The sequence below is a fragment of the Dermacentor silvarum genome, chromosome 5 (assembly GCF_013339745.2).
Source record: "Dermacentor silvarum isolate Dsil-2018 chromosome 5, BIME_Dsil_1.4, whole genome shotgun sequence".
NCBI classification, from domain to species: domain Eukaryota; kingdom Metazoa; phylum Arthropoda; class Arachnida; order Ixodida; family Ixodidae; genus Dermacentor; species Dermacentor silvarum.
The window spans coordinates 139753884-139772823 of record NC_051158.1 but is presented as its reverse complement, the minus strand read 5'-3'; the positions used below and the strand labels follow the sequence as shown (position 1 = coordinate 139772823).

The window sequence follows — 18940 nt, the reverse complement described above, 5'->3', positions numbered from 1 at the left end:
AAACATGAAAGACCTACCTGCCAACCTCCCGCAATGTACCTAGAATGAGGCAAAGAACGCTTCACATTCAAAGGTGTGGAAGGCATCAGTTTTACGGCGACACCAAAGGTGAAAACAAAATCACAGAAAGTACACAGAAAGAATGCATTGAAAGCACCAGTCTTTAGCCGCATCTTTCATCTTCGCACAGCGAGATTCTGTTATGGCTACACCTCCGCTAAGCAGGCTGACAAGGAACGTCATTTGTACTTCCACGATGACATTTCTATTTTGTGAACAGCTTGGAAACTTTGTTTTTTTTTATTGTGGCGTGTGTGGGTATTTAAACTTTAGAGCTGTGTCACTGACCTCTTCTTTTTTTTTTTTTTTTTTTTTTTTGCTCGAAGCATTTGCATGCAATGGCGGCGTAACGATTTTGGAGACCACCGTGTACAAGCCCCGTTTCCTTGTATTATGAGACGAAAAACGTAAATGTGCATTTCGTGATGTAACCAAGCGCCAGAGACAGCTAGCACTTCGCCTTCATTTGAACAATGACTGGTGCCGCCATTAGTTGGGTAAATATGTGGTGCAAGGAAGCGCACTTTGGGCACAATCAAATGGCCAGTTAACGACACATATATAGGTGCCCCTACATATGTATCGTTTACTGGTCATTTGCCTGTGGTTATATAGAGGTTATAGAAGGTTATAAAGCGTGATTAGTTGTATGGGAGCTGCGCTGTGTGGAGCTATTCGGGAATAAGACAGCAGCACCAGTGGATGCGGTCAGGCAAATCTGGGAGTATTCGCAAAGAAAACTTCGCTTTACATTTGGAGTAGCCCGCGCCAGAAAGTCCAGGTGTTATCAGGTGGTAAGATAGGCCCACCTTGATGGAGTTCAGGTAGAGCAGGACGTCGTCGAACTGCTTGAGCAGGAAGAAGCAGGACGCCATGCACTGACGACCAGGTATAGTGTCTGCACGAAACACAAGGAGTGTGCGGGCCACAACAATAAACGAAGGTGAAAGGACCAGTTAAATTGTGCGCACAGGGGGCAGCGTACGCGAAACACATTCGCGTCTCGTATCTACAGTGTATCCTCGTTAAGCATACTACAGATTTAGAATACCGATGTATCTGACAATGGATGTGAAGTTAGAGAGACGCTGCTCGAGAGGAACAACAAATGGGCTTTTTCTCGTAGATTGTCCTTCAAAAAATTTATGTACATTCCTGTAAGAGAATAATAGTTCATAGAGGGAAAAATGAACTCAGCACTTAATGAATTTTATCCTACTGCGATGCTAATTTTTCAGGGTGACGGCACGCAAATTGCAATTATGTTTGCCTATTGCTAGCGGCTTAAGGGACATATATTTTCTGGTAGTTGCCACGTTAATTTCTTGCTTAGCAACTACTGCAAGGTGATAACACTTTATTGGTGAACATTCAACCAGCCGGGAGTTGAGGCTGCGGAACTGTGACGTCACTGAGTGATAGTGCGTGAACCTAAATGTCGCGCTGCCACGTGTCTTTCCATATTGTATCAACGTTATTCTGTTTACCAATCCTTAGCTAATTAAAGGAGACAGATAACAAGTATTTATTAGCGTAATTTCGCAGAAAAAATGTTTGTGATTATTTATCTTCATCACAGAAGTACTTTGCACATGCTGTGCTTCCAAACTTGGTTGTCCAACTTGGCTGGCATCTTTTCGCCACAATTAACCAATGAAACATCGTTACCGTTCTTCAATGCCTCTTCTATTCTGCGAGTCGAATATTTTCAGTTGTTCCATCCATCGTCGATTCACCGTAATAGACTACTACCGTGGAGTGGTACCGGTGGTATACCGTCTTTACAGTCTGTAATCATTTATGAGCCCTTCGCGTAGGTAACATCTCGAGTTACAGAACATGCTCACCTACCCCAAGGCTCGTTTTCAGTACGCAGTTGCACAACAGATTATATATATATACTGTCCGAGCAATGAGCCTCCTTTCAGGGGCTTCAGTTCGCCGGCACCACACTTTACTGCGGAATGCACGGACCACATTCAAGCTACAGGTAACGTCCAATGCCTCTAGAACGAACGCCTCTACAACGAAATGACCTGTATAGTGAGGAATAATTATGTCTCTGCCAAATTTCTATCTTTCACATGTGTTGTGAACGTTTCTATACAACGACTACCACTGCAGCAAATGCGTCTGTACAGCGAAGGAATTTAGTCGTCCTGGACGGCTAAATTGTTGCTTTACACGCCCCGTAGTGGTGCTCCACTGCCCACGGCAGCCGCGACTTAGCTGCGGTGTAAGCTAGCACCAACAGCAGCGCCATCGGCGGACTTGACAACTTTTCCGATGTCAGCAAGTGTGAAGTACTGCTGCACTGTTCCAGTAATCGCTCAACCTGTACGCTTCTTGACGTACGAGTACCAGGAGCGAGTGCGACGGCTGACGAATATGTCGCAGCTTATGACGATGCGATGATCTAACTGTAACTGACGACCGACGACGTCATCAAAGCCTTCTAGGGTGGACAGGACGCGAACGTGAGCGCAAGACAACAGCGATAAAGAGCCTGTAGAGCCTATAACCGAACTAATAGTATTGACATGAAAGTCGCGGACTGTGTGACAACGCCCACAGAGACAGTTCTGTATTGAGTTGTTTTCTTTCTCTCTAATTTGCACCCCTTTAACCCTTCCTCAGTACAGGGTAGCCAAGCGGCGATGTCCTCTGGTTAACCTCCCCGCTTTTCCTTTGCTTTTATATCACTCTCTTGACTGCAAGCAAAGGGTTAGCGGCATTCGATGATCTGCAGCTTTACCTTGCGTATCCGCCACGTTTCGCCTCGGAGCATGCCCTGAACCTCGGCACATTAGCGTCGCCTGCCGTCACACATTACGTCAGACGAAGTGTGCACGAAATAATTCGAGACTTATTTCGCTAAGTCTGCCTTGAATTCGTGGTCAATAAAGGTTTCCTTATGCGGAACATGCTTAGCTGCTCTTTTGTGAGCGATGCGGTGCGTGGTCTTTACAACGAACTAACTTGGGGACCGATTCTGGGAAGATCACTTTCGACGATACTATCGCATCGGTCATCAGGGGCGCGCTGATTTGGTTGAACAAAAGAAGATGAGCCGAATGGCTGATTGAGCACTACGTCACGTGAAGGTGATAGTATCGTCGAAGGTGATCGTCCGAGGATACCTCACTTGCTTAATAAAGACTTTTCGAGGGCGCAACCACTTCTTTATAAGGGCTTTTAACGGTATAGCTCACGAAATATTTCAGTTTTTTTTTGGCTGGCGGACAGCCAGACAGGCAGGTTCTTTTTTCGTCTCTAAATGCGTTACACAGTTTCCACAAAATATATATTTCGAAGTTTTCTTTGATTGTTCTGGCTTCAGAAACGCTTTTTAGAGACAGCTCACAAGCTATCCTGAATAGGACGTCGCAGGTTTCAAGTTACCGTGAACCGCCCCAAGTCAACCGCGAGATGAACATAGAATTATTGCCAGCGTTTGCAACTATCGTATTGCTGTTTCATCTGTCTGCGACAGTCATGCTAGAATCAACGTACCGCATTCGCTGGCCGATCCTCCGACAAGCTGGAAAAACTGCTGCGCTATCTTCAAGTGCTCCCGCTGCGAAGAATGATCAAAAAAAAGTTCAACTGATGCGGCGTCGTTACCACAAACATTCTACAAAGCTCTAAATTGCTCTAAAAAACAACGCCAACTAGATTGCTGCATCGGCTTTTCCTAAAATACTGAACATATCGTCTAGTTACCGATGTTGCGTAGTCATAAGCACACAGGACCACTTTCACGCACTAAAATGCAAATTTCGTGACAGTGGGTTTCACCTCGAAACAATAAAACAGTTCGTTTTGTACATACAGACGTAATGAAACGCCATAAATGTTTGCCTCCACATAAATTTGATTTTTTATGATTACACGCCACAGATGCCTAGCGAAGTAGCTTACACATCCGGTGAGGGGAGTGTTTGTACAGCGATTTCACAGCATTACATTTACCTCACCCACTAGAAGAGTAATTATAGCGAGCTATATCCCCACAAAATTGAAGGACATTCATGTCTCCAAAAAGCTTATAGGCTTCAATGCTTGAGCACATTTCAACTTTTTTTTTCGAGAGCCTCAATATTTACATTGCACTAAGAAATAAAAATAAGTGCCGCCAAATTTTACGATATTTTCTGCGAAATGGGGCTGAAATCAGCGAAAATAAAAAACACTATGTATAACGTGTCAAGGTGACATCGTCGCCCTCGCATTTAGCGCAAAAAAAAAGTACAGAAGAAAATTTAAACTTCAACTGCGACCTACGAGTACCCTCAAATCATGCATAACAAGGGGTTAATACTTCGTCCTTTAGTTTGTGTGTAACTTATGGCAGCCATTGTTGTTTATATTTGGTCTGGTGTGTTATCCTCTTTTTTTCTTCTCGAAAAATTTGCGCGTCTACTTTGGTTGTCATCAAAAAATACAGATGCTACCTTTTTTCAGTGAACATCTTTGCTACCTAATCGTTTGTTTTCTATCAATTGCTGACTTTTCAGATGAGCGTTTGTTTTTGGTTTATAAAACTTCTGACGTCTAGGTTCGGCGTACCGCGTGATTTTGGACAGGGTAAAATATGTTGATCTTGTAATATGGACTTATCGTGTTGTTGAGGCAGTGCCGTCAAGACACATAGGTGACAAAGTGACAGCGGCAGAAGACACCAGATCCGCAAGAATAATGACGAAATGCATTTCGCGAACAGCGAGCAGTTTAATTGCGCTGATCCTATTCAACTAATAAAGTATATGTACCTCTATTATAGAATGTACAGATTCGGTAACTAGCGCTTAGCGCCTATCACCAAACCAAGCATCTTCCCCCCGCATAGGGTAGCAAACCGGACGCGGGTCTGGTTGACCTCCCTACATTTGCTTCCTTGTTTTCCTCCTCCTCCTCCTGCATAGCTGTAATTTTATGCCTCAATCTCAAGAGGTGTTTAATTTGCTTCTGTGCAAATTATTTTTCTATTACTTTATTTCTAATTCGGTGCTTGCTCAGGGCTCAATTTGTGGCGGCAAAACAAAATAAGCGAAAACAATTTCTTGTAATTTGGGAGCCTAATTCAATCGGGAAGGCTCGAGAAAGAGTTCGTACGCTAAGCTCAGAAATTAGCCCCATGGTACAAACTTTAATAGTGCTACAAGCACGTAATCCTTGAATACAGCGCTATAAGAAAAACACAGTTTGCAAGGGACCATATTCACACAGCTTCTCGTTCGTGCGATCTGTGTGCCATTGGTGGTTCGACTTCGTTGTTTATACGGGCCTGTATGTCGGTTGATTTGCTCCTGTTCTAAGAGGAATAGTTCCAGTATCAGAACTTCGCGAATGCTGGTCCATGCTCACTTCCCATCGCTTACGCTACGGCGTAGAACGTGTAAAAAATCCTGGGCAGATATTTTTACAAATCCGAGCAACTCCCACATGAAAGAGAGCCAAGCTATACATAAGCGATTTGTAAGACCCAACGGAAGTATTGGGGTCTGTTTTGCAACTTGCCGAAATATAAGCAACATTTTGCAAACGATTCACTAAATCCGTTGCAATTCCCTCGCTACACGAAGGTTCTTCGATAGAGAAGATTTCTCGTCCAACCGACTGTAACACGAATTTATACAATAGAAAGCTCATACAGGCTTGTTAAGTAGGAAGCCTCGCAGGTGAACAAAAATTGAGGCTGTTCCGGGGGATTGAACTCGATACCAATTCCTTTCCTCCACACTGCGAGCTTCCGCAGAACCGGTTTGCCACCAGGGTCTTTTCAAACACTTCACTACATCCAAGCTTATCACTTCTATAGGCTCTGCTATAGCAGACGTGTGTTCCCGTATACTGGCACCGGCACTGCCGAAGGCGGCTCCGCGTTCCGCAGGCCTGGGCATACGGCTGCTTAGGGGATCCACCGTTGGCTCCGTTGCTGGCGTTTGTTAGGCATTTTATGCCGGCTGGCCGCAAAGTGCCCTACCCCACTTACACCAGGCAAGAGGAGAGAGACAACGCAATTACGTTTCAAAGACGTATATGCGTTATAAATGGATTACGAAAGTATCATGTGCAGAAATATGTTCCACGTTCCTTGTGCGAGTTATCACACAAATAAGGTCAGCGATGTGCTCAAATATAACGAACGTACAACGTAAGGATTCTGTTCCTCTAATGCCATTCATTTCTTAACCGTCTCGCCGAATGGCTGATAGCTGCAAACGTGGCACCGTCGCGTCGTCATATTCAGGGAAGACGAGAAGAACAAGTAGAAACAAAAGATTATCCTCGCCTAACACGCTGACAAACACTAAAGTGCACGTACACAGTCTATTTATGTAAAAAATCGAACTGCTTGCGACTGCTTAACGTTGTTAGCGGTAAACATAAGTTAAAACATGCTCGAGAACAAGAAGTAGAGGGAAACGGAGTATAAACAAGTTCAAATGCATCTGCGGCAATTGCTTATTTCAATTTTGAGAACACTTTATATCGCATGACTTACTATTTGTAACATGATCCTCTAGCGGATAGAGTGCAGCGTCGATTAATGTAATAACGCAATAACCAAACATAACGCTATTGTGATGGTATCGAGGCAGAAATTTAACTACTTCCTCTAGTGACCCGCCAGAGTACAATATAATAAATTCTTACAACCATTATTTCGGAATTGTTTACTGCACCGTGAGTCTCAAAGAGAGCCAGAGGGAGCGACGCTAAGATTACCAATATAACTGTGGAGCTAGGAAATTCCGATTATTGGTGGAATCTCGATGATTGCAAGGCAAGCAAGCCAGTAAATCGATCTCACTGACGAACTACATCACAGTACAGTCAAGCAGTTCATTGTTTATTTGACACGTTAGGAAGTTCGACACTGCGTTCCTGAACCATGCCGTTTTTCTACAGGAGCTAGAAGTCTGACTTCTTTGTGTGCAGTAACTATAGTCATCTGATAATGAAACAGCCAACAGCTGCTATAATATATTTAAACGCGTGAAAACAATGACGTGGTAATTCTCTCGTTCAGCTATTTTGCTGCATTTTACATAAAATCATTATTTCTAGAAACAGTGGAATAATATTTTAGGCTTACTCTTTCCATTGCTTGTAGTTTGTTCCATCTGTAATTGCAGCAATTATTGAATATATATATATATATATATATATATATATATATATATATATCTTCCCAGCCCGCGGCTTCTCAGCATGGTCGTTTCTATCTGCGCCACTTTTACTGGCCAGCTGGCGTATTAGGTAAACTACACTCACACGAGCTGGAAAAGCTCGCACGTACGAGAAAGAGATGGAGAGAGAGAGAGAAAAAATTACACCATCTTGCCGTAGGGGAACCCTGAGTAATATGCGAAGCCGCCATGGGGTCGACTCAAGGTAGTTTTATCAGCTGTATAAACTTGGACATGCAGCAGCACCAGCAACGCGCAGAGCTGTTGTCGACGCCATCGGCGTTTAGCCCACGTTCGCACCGAACGCGCGCGGCGTTGGTGACTTGCCGGTGCCTCTGGGGCGCCTACCGTCGCGCCTCTAACCTAAGATGGTTCGCATTATCGCGCGCGGAGCCGCAGGTGCTGCCATTCGTTGCGCAATCCGGAGAGGAGAGGAGCGTAGGAGAGAGGAGGAATGCCGAGAGGAGAGGCGATGAGGAGAATGAGACGACGAATGAATGAATGAATGAAAAACTTTATTTTTACAAAGGAGGTTTCCCGGCGTAGGTGGAGCCCTCAGTCCAGGGCCCCTGTGGCCTTTGCCATCTTGCGAGCTCTGTCGATCAGCTTGAGCTGTTCTTCAGGCTGAGACGACGAAGTGAATGATGATGAGTGGGCGAAGCACCGGGGGATCATTCGGGCAAAACGCCGGAAGCGTTCTCCGGAAGCCGGAAGCTGGCTTCCGGAAGCGGAAACGGAAGTGGAACCGGAAGCGGAAACGGAAGCGGAAACGGAAGCGGAAACGAAAGCGGAAGCCGGCTTCCGAAAGTGGACGCCGCACGGCGGAGGGAGGGAGGGACATAGCCATGACCTCTAAAATACATAATGCCCGCCATAGTACAGCTTCGCTAGTCTTCCATCTCCACCCCAGTGGAAGGGCTGATAGTTTTTAGGTGCGAAGCAGCTTATGGTCGGGGCTATGTCCCTCCCTCCCTCCGCCGTGCGGCGTCCACTTCCTGGACTAAGGACCCACCCACCAGCTCCCTTTCACCCAACCACTTTCCTTATTCCCCTTTTCCCCTCCCTCAATAAATAAAGTTTTTCCATCCATCCATCCACTTCCGGAAGCCGGCTTCCGCTTCCGGTTCCGCTTCCGGAAGCCAGCTTCCGGCTTCCGGAGAACGCTTCCGGCGTTTTGCCCGAATGATCCCCCGGTGCTTCGCCCACTCATCATCATTCACTTCGTCGTCTCATTCTCCTCATCGCCTCTCCTCTCGGCATTCCTCCTCTCTCCTACGCTCCTCTCCTCTCCGGATTGCGCAACGATTGGCAACACCTGCGGCTCCGCGCGCGATAATGCGAACCATCTTAGGTTAAGGCCCGTTTATAGTCCGACGTTATCGGCGCGCGGGACAGCGTCGTTCGCGGTCAGCCACGCTACGCCGGTTGCGTTGCGCCAGCCGAAACGCCATCTCTTCTATACTCCGACGCGCGCGCCGTCGGCTGTTATCTTCTGAGCATGCGCAGAATGATCCCAAGCCGCACGCCGCTTCGAACGGCCGTCTGCGACCGTCGGCGAAGCGGCGTGGGCGCCTTTATTTCTACGCGCGAAATGCATTGCGTGTTGGCGTAGCCGGCGCGACCAACGCGCGAATGGGTCGGGAACCAATTCAGCGCGAGGGCCCGTCGGGGCGCGTCGGAATCCGCCGGTTACGTTGGCTGCGCCGGTGCGCTCGACTATAGAGGGGTTCGTTTTCGCCAACGTAACGGAGCGTGCGCGCGCGCGCTCGCATTACGTCGGACTATAAATGGCCCTTTACAAAGTATAAAGACTTTATAGACTATAAAGTCTGTAGTCTATAAACTTTATACACTATAAACGGCCCTATGCCGGTGCCTCTGAGGCGCGACGGTAGGCGCCCCAGAGGCACCGGCAACAAGCACCAACGCCGCGCGCGTTCGGTTCGAACGCGGGCAAAACGGCGACGGCGTCGACAACAGTTCTGCGCGTTGCTGCTGCTGCTGCGTGTTCAAGTTTATACAGCTGATAAAACTACCTTGAGTCGACACCATGGCAGCTTCGCATACTACTCGGGTTCGCCTACGGGAAGATGGTGAAATTTTTTTAACACGAAAGTGTTTTATGCCGGGGTCCACCAAGACTTCACTGACGTATTTCCGTCACGGAAATACGTCATACGGAAATACGGAATGACGTTCTTACAATGTACACGAACATAATACAAAGAAAGAAACCAGAAGAAAAAGTTCCACAAACATGCAAAATTTGGAAATCGAACCCACGACCTCTCGGTCCGCGACGATAGATCGCCGAGCGTTTAACCCATTGCGCCACAAACGCATTTGCAGAGAGCTACACAGACGCGCCTTATATATCTAACACTCCTCCGTGTACCCGCGCTCTTGCTCGGGGCGGTGCCGCCGCTTACGAGCAGAAAAGAGAAGTACTGCATTATGACACTAACGCGCACCGACAGTGAACGCTTCGGTGGTCTCAGCACTACGACGCCTCGATGCCAGCATTCGAAGGGACGCTGGCATCAAGAATAGGGTGCCTCGATGCCCAGCGCCGCCGTCCAGGGTGGAGACAACCCCGCTGGCGCCGCCATATTGTGTCACACGAGCTGAGACTCGGCTACGCTTGCGTTCTTAAAAGTGTTACTCGCGGCGCGCTTCCAAGTGCTTTGCCTTGATGAGGATTTTTTTATCGGTGACCCATCTGCATATCTTTATAACCAATAGCCGTTAACTCGTCGAAGGTCGAAGACGTAAATGTATGGCGCCGGGAACATGCCCCAAGTTGACTAATTCAATCACATTTAATATGCCGTGCGTATGTTTAAAATACGCACTATTTTTTTTTGCGCTTCTATGCTTGGTATATAAGGTTTGCGACCCCCTGTGTGTGGAAGTTTTTCTTTTTCGCTGTTGTATTTTGGTTTACACGTCACGCCTCCTTTACCGTAGCCAGCCACTCGCGCACGGCGGTTAGTTTCCCTTGCGTTGCGCGTGTTCTTCGCGTTCGTTGCAATTATTTGACGATATCTACGCGCAATTTTTGCTTTTTTTGCCCACAAAACTGTGTGCTAACAGGATTAAGCTGGTGTAAAAATAACTGCGATATGAAAATAAGGTTTAGTTAGTGCTGTAGAGAAAAATGTAACGTAACTTGTCTGTGTCAATCTTGCGTAGTACACACAAGAAATCAAACGATGCACAAAATACATTTACTTACAATGTCTAGTACAATCAATCATGAAAGAGATATGTACATGAAAAATTACATGTACTGTGTGGCGCCTGAAGGTTATGTCGAAAGACAAGATAAAAAAATTAATTCGCAAGGTAGGCTCGACACACAATTCGGGATAGAGAGAGTTTTTTTTTTATTTATTCATTACATGGGGGGGGGGTTCAAGTGAGTACTTCAACCTTATTACACACAATATAAATCGAAAACAAGAATGCAAACAAGAAAACGCAACCGCGGGTAATATTCAAGATATCCAGCCAGAATACATACATCAGCTACCATCGAATACGTCGCATCAGCCAAACACATCGATGGCGAGTACAGGACATTTCATAAATAACCATTAGAACACTGATAACTACATTGAAAAAATAAACAACACTGCATACATATCACGTACAAAAACCGTAAATGAAACTAAGACAGTCAAATACAGATTAGCAATGTTTTTCACTTCGAAAATATAGTCCATGATGATGTAGGGCTGTTGACTTTAACAGACGGCGCCCATCCTGTCGATTTCCCTCGTACTGGTCCTCTTCAAAGTGTTTCTAAGTACAGGTAAAACAACAAAAGTGATTATTGATATGAAAAGTTGCCTTGTAAATACAGAGAACCCATTACAGTGCTTAAAAATAAATTTTAGCAGAAGCAATGCTGTATTACCTCGCTTCACACGTTTCGAAGAAATGCACCAGCTACAACAGACACCATGCCAGAAAGCGCCGAAACATTTTGGTCCCATGATGCCCCTTAACTCTACTACACCTGGGCATACCGTGCACATGCATTTAAAGACCGTCACAGTACCCACTACGATCGGGAATGAGCACGAATGACCATCGGCTTACGATCACCACGCTACAAATATGTACAAGTCTAAAAAATCAGCTATGTAACGTAACACCCTGAGGTCCGCAAGATATCTCCTGAGAAATCAGAGAAAATCACAATGTTTCGCTTACCACGTACAAAACAGCCGCTCTCCCCAGACGAAGCACTGCGTTCTTTAGTCCCAAATAACCAGTACCGAAAAAAGAAAAAAAAAAGAAACAAGAGACATACGATGTGTGCTTCCCGTGAAAAAGGAAAATAGGTGGCTTACGTGACGATTCGTAGCTAATGTAAGACTATTTCGCGGCTAAGCATCTTCGTCAGTCCTTAAAATAAGGGTACAGACTGCGCCCATCAAAACGAAAAAAGTCTATGCGACGCGCGCTCGCAAACCATACGCTACTCAGACAGCATCGGTGCATTGCTTACTTAGTTCGTGAGCGAACGTAGGTACGTGAGCGAGGATCAAAGAATACTTTCTTATTTAAATGCAAAACACGGTGCGGTAGTCTAAACATTCTTTACACTTACCTCGCAAATGCAGGAGTTATCCGTTGCCTTCCAGTGATCGCGCTTTACTTAGGCTTCCCATCTCTTCCGTCGCTCTGGGTCCCGGGGGAAGCGAAAACAACGCAGTCCTTTACGCGTCGATCCGGCGCACTTGGGAACACAACAGCCCGTCATGTCGACACGATGCACTTGATAGCTTGTCAGTCATGCGGCTGAACACTGTCTAGCAAGTAGAAGCGTCCGCGAAGCATCCGCGCGCACTGTGCCTCGAACTCAGCACCGGCACCAAGCAATCGCAACGGCTCGCTGTGACACAATATGGCGTCGCAGCGAGAAAGCGGCGGCGCGGGGGCGGTCAAAGGTTGGCACCACCCTGAACGGCGGCGCTGGCATCGAGGCACCCTAATCAAGAAGCACTACCAACGCCACCTAGGTGGCGTTCACCGTACTCAGCACAGCGGAGCGTGGCCTCCGCAATTAGCTCTGAAAATGTTTCTGAAGTTGATCGCGGAGGCTGCAATTACGACGCGCTGTACGCGCTGATTTGACTCGGTGACGATTCAGTTACGTGCTTTGTCTTGCGCGTTGTATTAGTGTGTCAGTTACGTGCTTCGTCTTTCGCGTTGTGCTAGCGTGTGCAGCGTAGTGCAGCTTCCATATGCACGACGGTTGCTCATGGTCATCGACGTTGGTAGTCGTGATGGAGGAGACGTGCCACCAGGCGTCAGCGTGGGTGCATCAACGCCTAAGGGCGCTTTAGCCACAAAACACCAATAGACATTATATATCAATGTGCAATAAACATTACACTACTTCTGTGAAGACACGTTTCACTTTCGTGTTCTATACCGATTCCTATATAAGAGGGATCAACCACATTTTTTTAATGCTGCTATCTTTTTGTTCTTTTTGAAGACATTGAAATGGAGTGTCAAGTCGACAAAAGGACACCGCATATCCACGAAGTGAATGATGACGAGTGGGCGAAGCACCGGGGGATCATTCGGGCAAAACGCCGGAAGCGTTAGCCGGAAGCCGGAGCTTCGCGTGCATATACTATATATATATATATATATATATATATATATATATATATATATATACTGTACATGTGTACAGTATATACAGTGCTTACATAGGCCTTGTGCACCGCAGCGCCCCTAGTGGTCTCCATGCAACCCAGAGCTACGGACTACGAGGGACAAGGCTCGGCCCTAAGGTACTTCGCCCCTAAAAGAGGGAGAGACAAGGAGATAAGAGACAGGTATGGTGCACAGACTGACCGATCCCTGCGCCTGTCCGATGGCTGCGTTGACGACCCCCTTGAGGATGTACTCGTGCGGCACCGTGGGTTCCAGGTCCTTGATCAGGTTGTGCGCCTCCTGGATGTTGTCTGAACGAGGGAGAGATAAAATCACGACTTGTCTCACCCGCATGGGGCATTACAAGTGTATATCCTTTATAATCCGATGAGTGTCGTTACACCTGTCAACCTTGTCGAAACGTTGGCGTCCTGAGGCGTCCGTTGTTCGATTGCTGCGGGTTATGCGCAGTCGTTAAACGCTAGCAAAAACCGATCCCCTACTGAAATCTACTTACAGTATTTCTTTCGCTCGAACATGAGCTTAGAATCTGCTACCTAGGGGCAGAAATGTTTTCAGGTAAGCATCAGAAAGCAGTGAAAGATTTGATTGTAGACAAAAAGTAATTTCAAAGTCGGCTTTTCAATGCTTGCGACGCTTTGTCCGCGTGATGGGAACGCAATTGTAATTTATTACAATGCCTTTAAAATAGCTACAGCTGTGTCACAGCTCATCAAGCGAAGGCGGGATGGATTCCGGTACATGTAGGTAAAGCAGGAAACACCAAAGCTAACAAAACGCCCCGAGAAGCACATCATTCCGCTTCTCTAACTGACTCAGTTCGCGTGAGCTCATGTTTACATTAGAACAAATCGAATATGCGAATTTACGACACCAGTTCACCAATTTGTTATTAATTCTACGAAAAAGATTCAGTCTAGAGTTGGCCCCCGTGTACAGAATCCAATTGCAGCTGGTGCTGGTCGTAACATGGACTCTCTCATTCGTCGTACGCTTAAGAAGTGGCATATCATCATCGTCAGCCTATATTTATGGTCACTGCAGGACGAAGGCCTCTCCCTGCGATCACCAATTACCCCTGTTTTGCGCTAGCGTATTCCAACTTGCGCCTGCGAATTTCCTAACTTCATCATCCCACCTGGTTTTCTGCCGTCCTCCACTGCACTTCCCTTCTCTTGGTATCCATTCCGTAACCCTAATGGTCCACTGGTTATCCATCCTACGCATTACATGGCCTGCCCAGTTCCATTTCTTCCGCTTAAAAAGTAGCATTTTCAGGCAGCTTGTTGCCTCGTATACGTCGTTCAGATATGCTTTGTTGCGTGTGCGGTCATTCATGGGAGAACGTGGAATGTGTTCTATTATGCTGTCCTAAGTTTGAACAGCAAAGATAAGCTTTGAAGGTTTGCTAAGATGTGCCTTTTTAATCGTCCTTTCGGCACAGAAAAGTTGGTTCAGCCTTGGCATAACACATCATTACAGCGACCACCTGAGAAAACTGAACGTTCTTCACTGAAAATGACGTATTTTCTACGTATTAACAGTTTGTATACATAATTATGCGTTATTGTGCATAATGTCGCAGTATTGTGTGTGGCTTACAGATTTATTTGTGTGCTCTTTATATTTTCTATATATTGATTGTTATTTAAGCATGTTTCCGAATTGTGCTTTATTGCCGGGATGTTTGTTAGTTTGTTTTTCATATCACTTCACGTTATCATCGTTTGCTCATTGAACAATACATTTTTTGTCGAGAAGCCGGCGACCCAGCAGTGGCCAACTTTTCTGATGCCATCAGGCTAAATCACTCACAAGGTTGTACGCCCATCTGTGCCATTGTAGTTAATCCCTATTTTGCCCCATCCCGTATTGTGCTGCTTCAGTTATGTCTCGATACCAACCAGCCAGGCTCATTTTGCTGCTCGAATGGAGCAGGGTCGTCGCCCTCACCCTGCTTCAGGTAGTAGATGACGAGGTTGAGACGTGCCTCGGGAATGGCGCCCACTAGGCCGGGCAGCACCTGCAGAGCGCCCTCGCCGCCTCGGAACACAACCTGCGAGACACGGCATGATGTTCCCTTCGGCATTGAGAAGGAAAGAGAAAGAGTGCTGTTATCCGAAAGGGGACCGCGTTAACCAAACTTACGAACATTTCACCGTTGGCTCGCAGCTCAAGCACCCAACATTAAATGGACACTAAACAGAAACACTCAATTAGGTCAGATTGGTCAAATATTGTTAAAGAACTCTAGTTTTGTTTATTTCGCGGTAATAGGGAGATTATTAAAAGAGAAAGTTACGGTCAAAGTTTCCTTTTTGAATTACGTGCTGAAACCCGAGGACCGGAATGTCAATGCATTTCGGCCGTTTAGGTTCAGTAGCCCTCCTTGAAACTTCGTAATTTCTGTCATGGGCTCCTTTAAAATACAATGTGATTCATTTTGAACCCAAGGATTTCACTAGGTCCGAATATATGACGTCCAAATCCGCGATGTCCCGGATACCTGATGCTGGAATTTCAAACAAAAAAAACAAAAAACTGGGTCTGGCGATGACGTAACCACGCGTTGCCTAGCAACCACCTCGCGGAGCGGCGTGTACTTTGCCTCCTCTCCGTGCCATGCACATGTTGCCTATACGTGGGACGTTAAGGAGAGGGAAGGAGAGCATGCGCGCGGCGCGCGCTATGCTCGGGAGAGAGAAAGAAAAAAAAATTATGGGGTTTTACGTGCCAAAACCAGTTCTGATTATGAGGCACGCCGTAGTGGGGGACTCCGGAAATTTGGACCACCTGGGGTTCTTTAACGTGCACCTAAATCTAAGTACACGGGTGTTTTCGCATTTCGCCCCCATCGAAAAGCGGCCGCCGTGGCCGGGATTCGATCCCGCGACCTCGTGCTCAGCAGCCCAACACCATAGCCACTGAGCAACCACGGCGGGTGGGAGAGAGAAAGAAAATGAGTGCGAGAGAGAGAGGGAAATTGTAGCAGCACCAACGAGGCAACGCGCAGAGCTGCTGCCGATGCCGTCCGTGTTTCCCCGCGTTCGCACCGAACGCGCGCGATGTCCGTGACTGCAGCTGGCGCCTCTGGCGGCGGCTCGGCAGGTTTCGAGCAGCCACGCCCCGGCAAGTGTGGAGGCGCAGCTCGGCCGTGACTTCACCGGGGAGATAAAGCTCGGAGCCACCGCGACGGCGGCAGAACTTTCGTTGACTCAGTGGCGAGTACATGTAGCCTTCACATGGGACGACCAAAGAAGATCGGGACACCCGAAGAAGCCGCTCATATTGAAGCGCATCGCGCGGCGAAGCGAGAATCTGCGCGTCGGCAGCGAGCCGATTCGGAATACCGTGCCTAGCAGCACTTAGCTTTGCCTAGCAAAACTTAGCCTAGCCTAGCAAAACCTCGAAGAAGCTAGGTCGATCACCAGCTCCGCTGCTTACTCCAGCCTTGCACAACTAGTGCAAGGTGCCAACAATTTTTTTTTTGCCATTGCGGAAGGGTAATTTACTAGCACTAGTCAAAAGATCTTTCTCTTTATTTTTCCTTTGACAACAGCCATCGGCATAATAATTGTAGTATTGCCGTGCGAATATCATGTAGCCCTTGCGTAACGAAGCTCTCTTGAATACGTGCTATTTTAACACGAAAGTGTTTTATGCCGGGGTCCACCAAGACTTCACTGACGTATTTCCGTCACGGAAATACGTCACGGAAATACGTCATACGGAAATACGGAATGACGTTCTTACAATGTACACGAACATAATACAAAGAAAGAAACCAGAAGAAAAAGTTCCACAAACATGCAAAATTTGGAAATCGAACCCACGACCTCTCGGTCCGCGACGATAGATCGCCGAGCGTTTAACCCATTGCGCCACAAACGCATTTGCAGAGAGCTACACAGACGCGCCTTATATATCTAACACTCCTCCGTGTACCCGCGCTCTTGCTCGGGGCGGTGCCGCCGCCTACGAGCAGAAAAGAGAAGTACTGCATTATGACACTAACGCGCACCGACAGTGAACGCTTCGGTGGTCTCAGCACTACGACGCCTCGATGCCAGCATTCGAAGGGACGCTGGCATCAAGAAGCACTACCAACGCCACCTAGGTGGCGTTCACCGTACTCAGCACAGCGGAGCGTGGCCTCCGCAATTAGCTCTGAAAATGTTTCTGAAGTTGATCGCGGAGGCTGCAATTACGACGCGCTGTACGCGCTGATTTGACTCGGTGACGATTCAGTTACGTGCTTTGTCTTGCGCGTTGTATTAGTGTGTCAGTTACGTGCTTCGTCTTTCGCGTTGTGCTAGCGTGTGCAGCGTAGTGCAGCTTCCATATGCACGACGGTTGCTCATGGTCATCGACGTTGGTAGTCGTGATGGAGGAGACGTGCCACCAGGCGTCAGCGTGGGTGCATCAACGCCTAAGGGCGCTTTAGCCACAAAACACCAATAGACATTATATATCAATGTGCAATAAACATTACACTACTTCTGTGAAGACACGTTTCACTTTCGTGTTCTATACCGATTCCTATATAAGAGGGATCAACCACATTTTTTTTTGCTACACCGCCTTAACTGTTACCGGCTGTGCAGCCATTGTCAAGGCTGTCTCGCTATCAGGGCCGATAATAGCGAAAATCATTTCTAGTCACGAGCTCGCCCGCTTCACATTAAGAATCTCAACATTACGTACAAATGTTCCGTCGTGTACATAAACGATATTGAAAAGAAACAGGTTTAATATAACTGAAATTTACTGGGCGGAACCGAACCCACGTCACAAAGGTTCCTCAATGGCAGCAGTGCAACGCTTTGGCGGGCTGTGCCTAGGTATGTTAACTAGGTGCCTGGAAAATGAACTAGGTATGTGCCGGTATTCAATGAACGTCTCGCCAGCTTGAGTCACTGATTCGTGCCTCTTGGTGTGCGGCACATGAGGCAATAATTCTCAGCCTTCGCAAGCACCGGCGCACCACGCTTCTCGTCTCGGAGGCCACGCGCGGACTTCTTGTCCGCGCCACTAGATGGCGCAGCTAGTACGGAAAGAAGCGCGAGAGAGCTGCGCAGTTGCCACATGACGCGCTTCTCAGCGTTCTCACGCACCAGCGCACCATGAATTCTGGAGGCCACGCTGTGTCGCTATATCGATTTGATGCTAAGCGCATTAGCGTCAACAAGCACCGTGATATGAGTTTGTCCAATGTTTTTCTGACCATTACACCACGGACTACCCAATGACCCAAGTTGGCGGGAAACGGTCGAAGACACAGAGGGGCAGGCAGACAGACATCTGAAAGTGCGTGGAGTATCCTAAGAATGCTAATCGTATTAAAAATTCACGCAGAGGCCATCTTACAATAGATGTTCACGTAATGCGATTAGCATTGAAGCCTTGTTGTGACACAACCTTGTGCCACCGCTGAAGCCCGTCCTGTATGAGGCGTGTATGCGTGACCCAAGTTGCTCTTACGCTTGGTTTCGAATACTCTTCCCTCAACACTGCGGCCCGATGCGCTACCCATTAGACAACGGACTTCCCAGTGACACACGTTGGCAAGAAAACAGTTAGAGACATGGATAGAAGGACAAACACTTAGAAAACCATAATTTGGCCACGGAAAGTGCATTAAGTTCCTTAAGAATACTAATCGCACTAATACATACATGCCACTAAGAGCACTGAGTGTGTCCCACAGGGTATATGCCTTCTGGTGTTAATAGGTACGTGCCACTGGGTATCTGCAATTGGGGCAAGTGGGTATGTGATCACTATGATGATTATCATTATGATTGTGATGCCGATAATTATGACTGATAACTAAAACTTGGACGGCAATTCAACCTCTAGTTGACGTCCATCAAACGTTAGCGCTCCAGCACGGCTGTCACAATAAATGATACGTTTCATGCACCCCATTATCAGCCCCAACTCGCCAAGGAAGATGGACGAGAAGCAGCAGGATAACTCCATTG

The 18940-nt window shown here is 47.1% G+C and overlaps 1 protein-coding gene across 1 annotated transcript in view; it reads right to left on the bottom strand.

The window, feature by feature from the left end:
* Window positions 1-18940, bottom strand: part of LOC119453784 (intraflagellar transport protein 56) — an 85600-nt gene that overhangs the window by 16570 nt on the left and 50090 nt on the right. Inside the window, exons 8-11 of the mRNA XM_037715839.2 lie at window positions 14910-15012; window positions 13137-13246; window positions 3574-3637; window positions 870-958 (exon numbers count right to left, since the gene is read on the bottom strand). Coding sequence (XP_037571767.1) covers window positions 870-958; window positions 3574-3637; window positions 13137-13246; window positions 14910-15012 — 366 coding nt within the window. The remainder of the gene's footprint in view (window positions 1-869; window positions 959-3573; window positions 3638-13136; window positions 13247-14909; window positions 15013-18940) is intronic.